Source organism: Euprymna scolopes, chromosome 20 (assembly GCF_053919585.1).
Source record: "Euprymna scolopes isolate OS-2025 chromosome 20, ASM5391958v1, whole genome shotgun sequence".
In the NCBI taxonomy this organism is placed as follows: domain Eukaryota; kingdom Metazoa; phylum Mollusca; class Cephalopoda; order Sepiida; family Sepiolidae; genus Euprymna; species Euprymna scolopes.
The window spans coordinates 90,487,668-90,501,098 of NC_136501.1; the positions used below are offsets into that span (position 1 = coordinate 90,487,668).

The 13,431-nt window shown below is 31.6% G+C and overlaps 1 protein-coding gene across 1 annotated transcript in view; it reads left to right on the plus strand.

Annotated features, from left to right (window-relative positions):
• The window catches only part of LOC145241627 (uncharacterized), a 377,797-nt gene extending 364,532 nt beyond the window's left edge, over nt 1–13,265 (plus strand). Inside the window, exon 36 of the mRNA XM_080104710.1 lies at nt 13,098–13,265. Coding sequence (XP_079960836.1) covers nt 13,098–13,117 — 20 coding nt within the window. The 3' untranslated portion in view covers nt 13,118–13,265. The remainder of the gene's footprint in view (nt 1–13,097) is intronic.
• The last annotated feature ends 166 nt before the right edge of the window (nt 13,266–13,431 follow it).

A 13,431-nucleotide genomic window follows, 5' to 3' on the forward strand; every position in this document is an offset into this window, starting at 1 on the left:
TCGTTAATGGTGTAAGTTGGGTAGAATTTGATTATTTAAAGGGACAGCTCAACAAGAACTTGTTTACATTGGACTTGAAGGCTACCATATTGTAGTTCTAGGAAAGAAGCTGTGTTCATGGAATTTGCGTTTATATTAAGACACAGATAGAAAGTGGGGGAACCTGTTTTTTTTTGTTTTTTTTTTTTTTGCTTTTATTGGGGGAGAGAACTCCGGCAAGGGAGGACCATAGATTGGAGCTCAAACGAACATACGCCATAAAAATAACGATAGAGCAGAGACAAGCTCGCAACGTTTCTTCTGTGGGAAAGAAGTTGCAGGGAATAGAAAAGGTTTCGAAGCTGGTTTTGAACGCTATCAAGGCAGGATAGCTCCTGCTCAGATGCGGCAACATTACTCCATTCGAGAACGTGTTTCGCTCTTATACAGGTAGAGGATAGCATCAGCAGTGAGATACCCACTGGAGCGGTAGAATGATGCAACCATTTTTCCAGCGATCACATGTAAAATGTGCCTTAAGTTCTAAAGAGCTGTTCATACCAATGGAAATATCTACAGGAACCATGCAAACTTTATAATTTAATTGAATGTGATTTGTATAAAACCTACCAATTCTAATGGAAACAGTGAAAACTTGATTTAAAGGACATTATATAGTCTTCTTTAAACGAATTAAGTATTTCTACTTTTCTACTATTATGTAAAAGGAATTTGGTCTGTGTGTGTGAGAGAGAGAGAGTTCTCTATGGACTCGAAAATGGTTGGGCCGATTTATTTGGAATTTCACACGAAGGTACTTGATGTGTCTGGGAGTGTTCATACGTAAGTTTTGTATCGGAATGCGTCTGGCAAGTATCGGAAATCGATAATCAAAAAAATCCCATTAAAGAAGGAAGTTCAATTTTGACCAAAGTTATCACTTTTATACAACCTAACATCACAAGTGCATTTGAAAAGTATTATCACCGCACAAGCAGAAAGGCCCAGCTTATAAAATTAACTGTAGTTTTTTTTTATAAGACATTGACACGTTCAAAATAGATGTTTCTTTTTAGAGCACAATTGAAGCATGATACTTGACTTTTGTATGTTTAACTTTAAGTCAAGTTATTATGTAAACATAATTTCATAAAATCAGCAGTTGGTTCTTTAATAAGACGGGGGCGCGTTCGAAATGAATTTTTCTTTTTAGAGTACAACTGAACCATGATACTTGACTTTTGCATTTTAAACTTAAAGTGAAGCCATTATTTACAGATAATTTTATAAAATCAACAGTAGATTCTCTACAGTGCAATGTAGATTACAATGTATTGTGGTCTAAATCACTCCGGGGAGGCATGTTAAGCTTCCTCCAGATACACTGGGGTGGGTGAGGGGATAAGTAAAGCAGGTAATCGATTGATTTGATTAAAAAATGGAAGATTTCAATGACAATGAAAGTATGGGATGGTGGATCATTTGTTGATCCTCATTCAATCACAAACAACGTCAGATCTCCATGTTAGTCATACAATAAATTAATAAGTGTAAAATATCACTTTAAAAAACAAGACACCTTGAGCTGATTGGGCAAAAGTGACTTTATATTTGAATTCAGTGGCTTGAAGTTATCCAGAATCACCTACTTTTTTTTTCCAGATTGTTGTTGACCAGTGTAATTTTTTTTATTTGATTTCAAGATAACATCTATCTAGATGTGTATCCATATCTATCGCTTTTATATATATATATATATATATATATATATATATATATATATATATATATATATATATATATATATATATATACACACACTCATGGGATCACTTTTTATCAATGCCTGGGAGCCCCTCGAAGATAAGAGTAAACTAGACTGTGAATCTTTATTTCATATGGTAAAAAGATTTTTTTTTTAATTCATAAAAGATCGAAAAACGAAGACAAATATGATGAGACGAAAATATTAAGCCAACAGCAAATATATTCATTAAATACTGTTGTCTTTGTAATATACTAAATGTGTAATTATTTATGTAGTATATTAAATGTGTGATTACTTACATATTGGGTTGGCAACCAAGTTGTGATTTGCGTCGGAACAGATTGTGATAAAAAAAAAAATTACATAATCTCGATAAAATTATTATATTTTAAGATCATGGCATGATTTGGGGTTAACATCTATTTAGTATTATACCTGAAATCTGGAGAAAATCACGATTTTTATCAGTAAATAGTATAATCGATGGATTTCTAAGATGGCGGCGTAATTGAACGGAAGTAGGTTTGCATCAATCATGACGCCATGATTGTTTTTTTTGTATCACAAAAGACGCTAAGTGTTAAACTGTTTTTTCTTCGTATTACTACGTAATACTAAATGGAGTTCAACTCTAAAACGTATATAAGATTATAATATATATATATATATATATATATATATATATATATATGACATAATCACGTTCACACATCGATTCTCGTTAGATAATCGAAGTTAAGCAACGTTGAGCCTGGTTAGTACTAAAAGGGTGAAATACCAGGCGCTGTATGTAGGAGAACATCGACACTTTCCTGCAAGAACTACAAAAACCTAAAGTTGTCATCATCTCTAATCGAGATATAGAAGCAACTGGAGACCACTTGTTAATTTCATAGGTCCATTAGACTTCCTCTTTTAGAGGAAGTCGGTTCATCCTGCTTAAGGTGAATGCCGCTTTGATTCGATACGCTAACAAAACAAAACAAAAAAATATGATCGTTTTTTGATGTGAATCTAGATGTTTATCGTTTCCGCCTTTTTTTAATATTTAAATTTACAAAGTTTAATTCCAAACAAGTAATCATTCGCTAATGTTAATGTCTCTCTTGTTATTTACAACCTTTTTTCTCAACGTTCAAAAAAAAAAAAAAAATTAAAAAGCAAAAATACGAGGGACGTTCCAAAAGTAAGACCTTCTATTTTTTATTCCGCCCGAATCAATCGTTATGATGACTAAACTTATGGATTCATTACCTGAAAGTTTCATTTCTCTGTTACAGATATTGAGACTCTACTCTGTCATAGCGCAGAGATGTGTCATTGAATTCCTGGCAAAAGTGCATTGAGAATGATGGTGACTATGTAGAAAAATAAATTCTGGACCACAGAAGGTCACTCGTTTTAATTGTACCATTACTGTCTTTGTAACTCTTCAACTTTTTGAGTTAAAACAAAATAGGAGTCTTTACTTTCGGAATGACCCTCGTATGACAGTGTGCTCCGGGAACTCTTGCATGGCCATCGTTTATTGCTGGCAATAGTGCGTTGAGAATGGTGGTGACCATGTAGAAAAATAAATTCTGGAGCACGAGAGGTACCTCGTTTTAATGGTACCACTCCCGCCTGCATTGCTTTTCAATGCTTTTATTTAAAAAAATAAATAAACAAAAGCAAATAGAAGGTATCGCAAATGTTAATTTTTCTTCAATTGGTATTTCTTCATTTTAACGATCTGAAAATGGATGGAAATTTATTTAAATTAATTCAAAATTAAAAAACTAAATATTGCGAAATGATTCTAAACATAAAATTCTATAAAAGAATAGATTTCTAAATAAAAAAAAAAAGTCAGTGCGAACTTAGTTGCCAACCCAATAATATATTAATTCTCATATATTATCTTATATTAATATTAATTTAACTCATTATTCATTCATTTTAGTTTTATGACAGCAGATGCATTGGTAGATTTTATTGTTTTGAATACGAATACAATTGGCTGGTATAAGCTATAAATGCGGACGAATGAAAAATACGGCGGAAGCTGGAGCTTATCATAAGTTACGACTACAAACGACCGTTCATTAAGACGATTTTTATTGAATTTTATTACTCGATTACTGTTGTTAAATACACTCAGCTATTTCAGATAAATATATATCAGAGGGAAAGGTAGTTTGCTTAAAGCATTGTTGATAAATAAATGTGAAAGAGTATAAGAAGGCTATAGCAATGTGAGGAACCGTAATAATTATATAAATTAGACTGGATCACGACATATGAGGTTCAAGGAACTAAGTTGTGAAAAATCAACACAGATGAGTTGTCTATAGTGGTGAAGACTTTGTGGAGTACCATCCACATTTCTTAGAACCACTGTTAACCACAGTGGGGCAAATGATTGTCACAAGACAGAGCAAACAGTAGACCTCAGCTTTTACATTAGTTTTCTTTCTAGATGCATGTCTTAACAAAGACTAAGGGTGCATCTCTCCCAGTGGTTTTAAATGTGCCCCCACATGCTAACCTAGAAATTTCTATGTCTCGGCGCAATATATATATATATATATATATATATATATATATATATATATATATATATATATATATATATATATTGCGGGGTACAAAATTTTATTATGGCTATGTAAAGACCAAATTTAAACTTATTCGAAAACATTCTTTATTTTAGATTGTGAAATTAAAAAAATAAAAATGAATGCGTCAGCTGACCGGTTTTCGATTTATTCGTTATGTTGCAAGAATACACGAACGCAGCCTTTCAAGGTTGTAGTCAAAACACCAGAATAAATTGCAACATTTAATATATAAAAAATTTGGTTGCTCGACTAGCCCGGATATTGCTAGAAACGTCCTTAATATCTCTTCCTCGCATTTGTCTCAACTCGAATTGAATATACTTTCACATGGATTGGACTTCTGCATTCCCCATTCCAACCCCAAACGTGAAGAGATTTACTCTGAATTCGAAGTCTTTTTAGCACAATTAGCAAGACTTTCCCCTGTTTCCGACAGTAAGGTTAGTGACCTTAAGGCGAAATTGAATTATATTGCTCATTCATATGCAGGTACACCAGTCTCGTTTAGTGAATCCAAATGGCGAAATGAACATTTCCGTGTTATCAAAACACTACGACAGAATAAATCTCTTACTATCACTAAACCGGAAAAAGGCTCTGGTGTTGTTATACTTGACCACCAGAATTATGTCAATAAAATGATGACAATCCTCAATGACACCTCTAAATTTGTACAGCTAGGTCCGGTAGAGACACATGACTCTACTGTATCTATTGGATCTAGATTCCAAAGACGTCTGGTTAAATGGGTGAAGAGTGAAGTTCTTTCTTCCTACATTTCTGATTTGATCAGACCGACTGGTTCACTACGTCCCCGTCTCTACGGTTTACTTAAAACTCATAAGAGTAGGGTACCTTTAAGACCGATATTATCCATGATAGGTTCCGCCCAACATAAAGTAGCCAAATGGCTTTAAAATATTTTAGAACCAGTTTTGGATGAGTATAGTTCTTTCTGCATTAAAGATTCTTTTTCTTTTGCTAAATTTATGCAGAATTATACTCAGACTGACAAATTTATGTGTTCTTTCGATATTGAAAACCTTTTTTACCTGCGTTCCACTCTCAGAGACTATTGATATATGTGCTGATGCCCTTTATCGCAGTCAGCTCCCAACTCCTACTATTCCTGAGAATTTTTGTGGAACTTATGGAATTCGCCACCATGTCGGTCGAATTCAGTTTTAATAACATTATGTACAGGCAGATAGATGGTGTTTCCATGGGTTCTCCCCTGGGACCTGCTCTGGCAAATATTTTCGTAGGTTTCCACGAAAAAGGTCTTTTATCTGGCTTTCAAAAACCAGATATTTATTTTCGTTATGTTGACGACACTTTTTGTCTATTCAACAATGAAACAGAAGCGGATACCTTTTTTGCATCCCTTAATAATATCCAGTTCTAAAATTTACTATAGAGAAAGAAAGTAATTCTTCCCTTCCTTTTCTAGATGTACTGGTTTGTAAAACACCTTCCGTTTTCTTGACTTCCATCTACCGTAAACCTACGCTCACTGGTCTTTACATACGTTGAGACTCTTTTTGCCCCACCAAACAAAAATATAATCTTATCAATATCTTTATCCATAGAGCTTGTATGATATGCTCAGAGACCAAATTAAATGAAGTCAAATTTATTACCAAGACTCTTTGCAATAATGGTTTTCCTTTGCAAATCGTCGAATCTACAAATGGCCTTTTGATTGTTCTTCAGATGCGGCAGTGCCATTTCTCGTTCTCTTTAAGTGGGGGAGAAACCCTTCACGACTGAGACAATTTTTTATTTTGGTACCTTTTCTCCACGTTAAAAACGACCCTGGTGTCTTACTCTGTCCCGTGGGGAGGTATTGTAAATAGGTACAATTAGAAATAAAATTTCTAATTTCAATAAAATTAAACAGGCATCTGTTGACAAATGCCTTATCTACCTACGCCTACCTTGGCTAGGTAATGTTAGTGAAAGATTTGCCAAGCAAATTTCTTCTGTCGCACAACAATGTTACTTTGCATCAAATAACCGTATTGTTTTTTCTTGTAAACCTATTTTGTCTTCAATTTGTAAAGACGTTCTCCCCCCCCCACCACCACCACCATAACAATTCTATAATTTATTTATTCAAATGTAGCTGCAGTGTGCGCTATGTCGGGCGAACATATCAAAGATTAGATAATAGTGTAAAATTTAAAATGAAGAATGTTTTCGAACAAGTTTAAATTTGGGCTTTACATAGCCACACACACACACACACACACACACATATATATATACATATATATATATATATATATATATATATATATATGTATATGTATATATATATATATATATTAGCAGGCTACACGGCGTTGCCATTTCATAAAATACGTTTAAATATAATATTTTAATTAACACAGATTTCGTATTTATTATTACATAGAACAAAATTTCTATTGATTATTATAGTGTACCCAATATATGTAGCAATGATTTCGAGAAATCACTTTGGTGCCATCAGCTGGAATCGAAACCTAAGCATTCAACGCTCCAGCCATAGTTGTTATTTAGCGCTTCAGCCTTCATTGTTACCATTTGAGCTATTACCAGATGGATGAAAGCAGGTTAAAAATGGAATTGTATCTGCTGTCATTATTTTTCATTTTCAGGATATCATGCATTATCTTTATTATACTGTCTTCATGTTGTATCCTTTAATGTCTTGACTGCCTTTGCTTTCTTTTCGTCTTCTTCTGTACCTAATAGCATCTCTAAAATTCAGTTATGTTTCAGTCATAAAGCTCAGACCTTAGGTACTTCCGCTTCAATTTATTTCGCTTTTCCTACTCATTTATGACCTATTTGCATTAAAAATATTAAATATAAAATATAAGCATGTGTATATGCCGTAAATATTGGTTTTGAGTAACGTGATCAGTGGTAGCCATCTTGTTTCTTCAAGAAGTCATTTCCTAGACTGGACTGTAAACAAGGGCTCGATACTACATTGATTCAAGCCATTAAATTAAAAGTATTGTTTTAATATGACAGGGCTGCATATATAATATATATATATATATATATATATATATATATATATATATATATATATATATATATAAAGTATAACAATATAGCTACATTTCAAATTCCAAACATTTATTTACAGAATACCAAAACTTCGGTACATTTCTTTACAAACCTGTTTCGTCACGCAGAAACAATCAATTATTATTATGTCAATATCGAATCTTTTCATACATATACTCCTCGGAAAAAATAGATCTAATATTGACATAATAATAATTGATTGCTTCTGCAGAATGAAACAGACCTGTAAAAAATTTTCTGAAGTTTTGATATGCTGTCAGAACTGTTTGCTAAGAAAAAGAAATATTCAGAACTTGAAATGTAGCTATACTGTTATTCTTTTATATATGCTCTGTTGTTATATTAAAAAAGCATTGAGTTTTTAAACTAAAAAGACTAGTATGCACAAAGGGTGAAATATAATTGAAAAAACATATTTTACAAAAACATCACACACACACTCACACACACACACACACACACACACACACACACACACACACACACACACACATATATATATATATAAATTCAACCATAAATTTGGCATAAACCGCTTAGTCTATAACTTTTACCCATTTTTAATGGGCTGAAAAATCATATATATATAAATTTATATATATATATATATATATATATATATATATATATATATATATATAAATTTGTGTGTATATATGATTTAAGAAAATTACCATTTGCCGCTACAATAAATTTACTGTTTTAATCTAAAACAATTTCATCAGACGGCAGAAGCCTTCACTCTTTAGGCCAGTCTTTTAATCTCAAGACTGGCCTTAAGTAAGAACAGGCTTCTTTCAGCTGATGAACTCATTTTAGATTGAAACAGTAAATTTCTTGTAGCGACAAATGGTAATTTTGTTTACCTAAATTGAATAAAATAATCACACACACACACACACACACATATATATATATATATATATATATATATATATATATTTAAATGAGATTTGAAAATGATGTACTTAACTTGCCAAAGGTCTGAGCAATATAGAAAAGTACAGTCCAAGTCAAATGCTTTGCTTCTAGTTGTAATCTAAATGGATAGTCTGTTAAACAATGTCTAGTGCTTTCTATTGCAATAGTCAGTGATTCTTAGTTCTTGGATAACATAGATAGATAGCTAGACAGATAAATAACATAAGTGATGTTTATTGTAATGTGATTCTTGTGTATCGGAAAAGAAACTTTAATCTTCAATATAACAATTTTTTAATCAGTCATGAGAAAATAAAAGGAATGGAATTAACAAAATTTTATTAGAAGGATCGTTCGATTAATACGCAATTGGAATATGGCAGTTCAAAATAAAAAATAACAGGAAACTAGTTGATATACTTACGTAACAGGCGAAAATATTTTGTACACCAAACATTACGGAAAATTGTCGAGTAGAATTTTAGTAATAAATAAAATTCCTTTCTACTCATATTTCTGAGTATACATTGAAGCTACGTCATTATGCGTCTTTAAGCCAGCACGTTGTAGAAGATTATCTCCCTTCTTCTGATATGCAGACGACATGCTGCCTTTTTGTTCGGCATTTGCTGACTCTGAATAACGAAATAATTTCATTTTTTTTTTATTACAATTCTACTCAATCTTTACGGTTCTTATTTAGATTACTCAACAAGTAAAATATGACAGTTCAAAATAAAGTAACACGAAAATTATTTGATATATTTACGCATCAAACAAAATGTATTTGTGTACACCAAAAATTACGGAAAAATATCGAGTATAATTTTAGTAAAAAATAAATATCGTTTTTTTTTTTTCTCTTATATGTCCAAATATAGATTAGAACGACGCCATTTCTCGTCTTTCATTTAGAAGAGTTACACAAAACGAAAAACAGGGTCGGTCCATTGAACATATTTAATTTAACTTTTTACTCTAATTCTACTTGATATTTTCCGTAATTTTTGATGTACACAAATAATTTCCCCTGATACGCAAGTATGTCGGATAGTTTTCTTGTTATTTTCTTGTGAACTGTCATATCTTGCTTGTATATTAATCCAAATAAGAACCCTAAATACTGAGTAGAATTGTAATAAAAAATAAAATTATTTTATTATCTAGAGTCAGCAAACTCTGAACTACAAGACCGCATGGCGTCCATGTACCCAGAAATATGAGTAGAAATGAAAATGATTTTATTAATGTAAATAAATACCAGATTTTTTAAAAATAATTTTGTAAAGGATTGAAGAGAATTATCGGCTTGCAAATGGATTAATGGTGTCCAATTGTTGTGATTAGATGAGCTAATGCGTGTACGTCTGCTGTTTGTGCTGAATGTGATCATCTAATTGTTCTCTTCTCTTTTATTGCAAACGTTTGTTCCAAACTTCGGTGAGAAAAGAAAAGAACAGGAAAATGTTTTGTTTAGGAGGACAAAGCAACAAATTACAAAGCTTAGTCGCCATTGTGTCTATAAACGACCAGTCAAATTGCAGCATTAATCTTGTATGAAGTTATACAAGACAAATTGAGGATTTTTTTTTTTTTTTTTTTTGCTTAAACATTTTCACAATTATATATAAAAGAAGTTTTAGATTAATTAATGCTATGGCACAGCATTGGTGCACATTATTTAGACGGGTACATGTACCCGGTGAACCAAGTGTAAGAAAGATACAAAAAAATTGCACTTAAACAGACGGTTAGAATCTTAAAAAGATCCCTCGGTTTGAATATATGCAATAGCGGGTGAGGCTGGCATTACACTCAATTCTATGTATGCATATTTTCTACATTGTACATAATTGTGTAGCATTTAGAATGAAAATGTTCGAGCACATGTTTGTGTGTGTGTGTGTGTGCGCTTGCGTGTGTGTGTGTGTTTGTGTGTGTGTGTGTGTGTGTGTTAAAACATTTACATCTTAAATGCTGCACAATTATGCAGAATGTAGGAAATATGCATACATAGAAGTGGGTGTAATAGTTAAAGGAAACTATTTTTAAAAATGAATAATTAATTAATGAACGCTCGTTTTTCAAAAGAATATGCAAATTAGTTAACTTTCATGAAATCAGTCGCTCACATAACCACGACTTAGTATATTAAGAAGTTCGTTTTAATAATTTTTTAATAGAAAAGTAAGCTTTTAATATCAATGTCAGTGCGACAAAAAAACTTCAACTTATATATATATATATATATATATATATATATATATATATATATATATATATATATATATATATATGAAAATAACTCCAGACAAAGCATGAAGCATCTTCATGTAAGGAGCTAAAAGAAAAGGTACAAAAAACTAACCAACAATAAGTATTAAATGGATAGATTATGATCCAGAAAACAGTAATTTTTCCTCCTTTGTCAGAAACGTAGCTCATGGAATGTGAGGACTAAAGGACAATATAAGGGAAACGAGAATTATGGGGTTGCTGAAAGTAAACCCAAGCCCACTTTGTACTCCCCTTATATATGTGTGTGTGTGTGTGTTAGCAATATATATATATATATATATATATATATAGTTCAGATCAATTCTTATGGGAATCAATTTCCAAAGCTCAATATTTAAACTTTTAAAACTTTAACAATTTAAAAATTGTTTTAAAATGTTCACTTGAGTTATAAATATATATAATTATGAATCAGAATTTTATCATAACGTCAGTTTCGGAACAAAAAATCTTACACGTGTTTCTGGAGGAATTATAGAGCATACTTGAACAAAATTGAAGTCATCATATAGAACAATTCGTCTTCAGAGATTATAGCAATAGTCAGACGAAACTTCACAACGTCCACATAATGGATCAAAGAAAAAAAAACACTATTAGATAGATATTAGAATCGTCAAGAACGATATTGATGGAAAACAAAGCAAAAAAAAACATTTTTTAGTATCATTTAAAAAAATGATACTAAAAAATTTTTAAAAAATGTCTTGAAAAAACCTGAGTATACATCAAAAGTTTTTTTTTTTTCAGAAACGAAGGCAAACACAGATTTTTAAGTTATTTTGGCGATCTTGTATATTTACCGATCCACTGTTATCCTCATCTCCATAGTTGTTGTTTCATTACGTTTCGGCCAACTCATCCTCTGGCCTTCTTCATGTGATTAACGGGATAAGAATGCTGAGTCTTGTAACTTTATCCCCAGTAATTACTGCCTTCCATAGTTGTCGTTGTCTCACCACGTTTTAGCCAACTAATCTTCTGGTATTCTTTGGATAGGAATGAAACCGCTATTTTCAGACAATGCTCACCTGGAACTGTAGAAACTCAACGCCTTTATCCACTGCGCCAAGGGTCCCGGAGGTCGATCAAGGTTGAGTTTTTAGTCTTATAAATCCAAGTTTTCGTTCTTATCTGGTCTTCCATTGTATGCTCCGTGTCGAATGGTATTATAGTGACAAGACTCAGCATTCGTATCCCGTCGTAGTTAATCACCTGAAGAAGGACAGAGGGTTAGTTGTCCGAAACTTGGTGAAACAACAATAACTATGAAGATGAGGATAACAGTCCGCAAATAAATAAATAAATAAATAAATAAATTTTTAAAAAAAGAAGAAATACACAAATTACTCAATCAAAAGGACTCCGATAAAAATAATATATAATAAACACTTGTTTGGTAATATCACCGACTGAATTCCTATTTATTGTTGTATATTTGATAAATGTACATTTTGTTGTATATTTGATAAATGTACATTTTTTTATTACGTTTCTTTTAGTTTACGTTTAATTTTAATTTATTTTTAAAATTTTTAACAATGTTAAATATTCATTAATTTTATTTTCCATTAATTTAATTTTAATTCATTATAAATATAAAGCGTTTCTACAAATGAACATAGTTCAACGAAAAAAAATCAAAAAAATCCACATATGTGTTGACCTACACTTTCGTCGGAGTTTTCAGATTAAGTAACACCGTTCGTTTACTTCCGACGAGTTTCAAAACCGGAAGTCGCTTGTATCGGTAAATATGCCAATCGTCGTCATTTTTAATAACGTTTACCTTAGTTTAAGAAAAATTAGAAAAATAAAAAAGTTCTCTTCTGAATATTTTTCCCCCCGAAACCGACATTATATAATTCTCAGCTATATATATATATAATCCTATCGTTATAACAGTATTATAAACAGCGCATTTATGTCAGACAAATTGAAATGATGAAAAATAACGAAAAGAGCTTACTTTTGAAACTCTCTGAATTGAGGAAAAATCTTTTTTTTATATATATTCCTTGTTTGAATATCTGGTGTATAAATGAATATTGTAAATTTTATTTTTCATTTGAGTGTGTATGTGTGCGTCTAAACAAAGGGAAAAGCGGACATATAAATAGCCAGCCAAGGCAAATATAAACTAAGCTCAATAGTAGATGCATTGGCTCTATCAGAGCTATTGTAATAAAGATATGATAAATAGTTAAATGAGATAATCATTCGGATACACTCCAAGAATACAACATTAATAACAATTTAAAGTTAGGCATGTTCATCTCAGATTGTACGTATTGGATTTACTCCTAAGCTAAATGAAGAATCTCATTTTCGACAGGGGGTGATTAAGATAGCGTCTTCATGTGCAAAATTACAAAAAATACCTCCCTGCTTTCAAAACCACAACAAAAGCAGCCATGTCATTGTGATGATTTGTCTTTTTATTTCAGCAAACAAGAAAGCAGCGTAAACAGACAAAATGGCGACCGATCGTGGCGCTCAACTCAAATGGTTCGACAGTTTTGTTAGTGTTCAATTTTGGATGGCTTCTTTTAATTTTCTATCATTCACATTTGATGTGTCCGCTGTTTGGTTGGAATAAACAATTATATTTTTCATTTTGCTTTTTTTTTTTTTTAATTTTTTTATGGAGCTTATAAAAATCGAATCAAAATCATGGGCCAAAACAAAGAAAAAGAAAACACCAAAAAACAAAACGTACACATATACAATCTATATAAAAAAAAAAGATCTTTGAGTTCCTGATTAATTATTTTGAGTTTC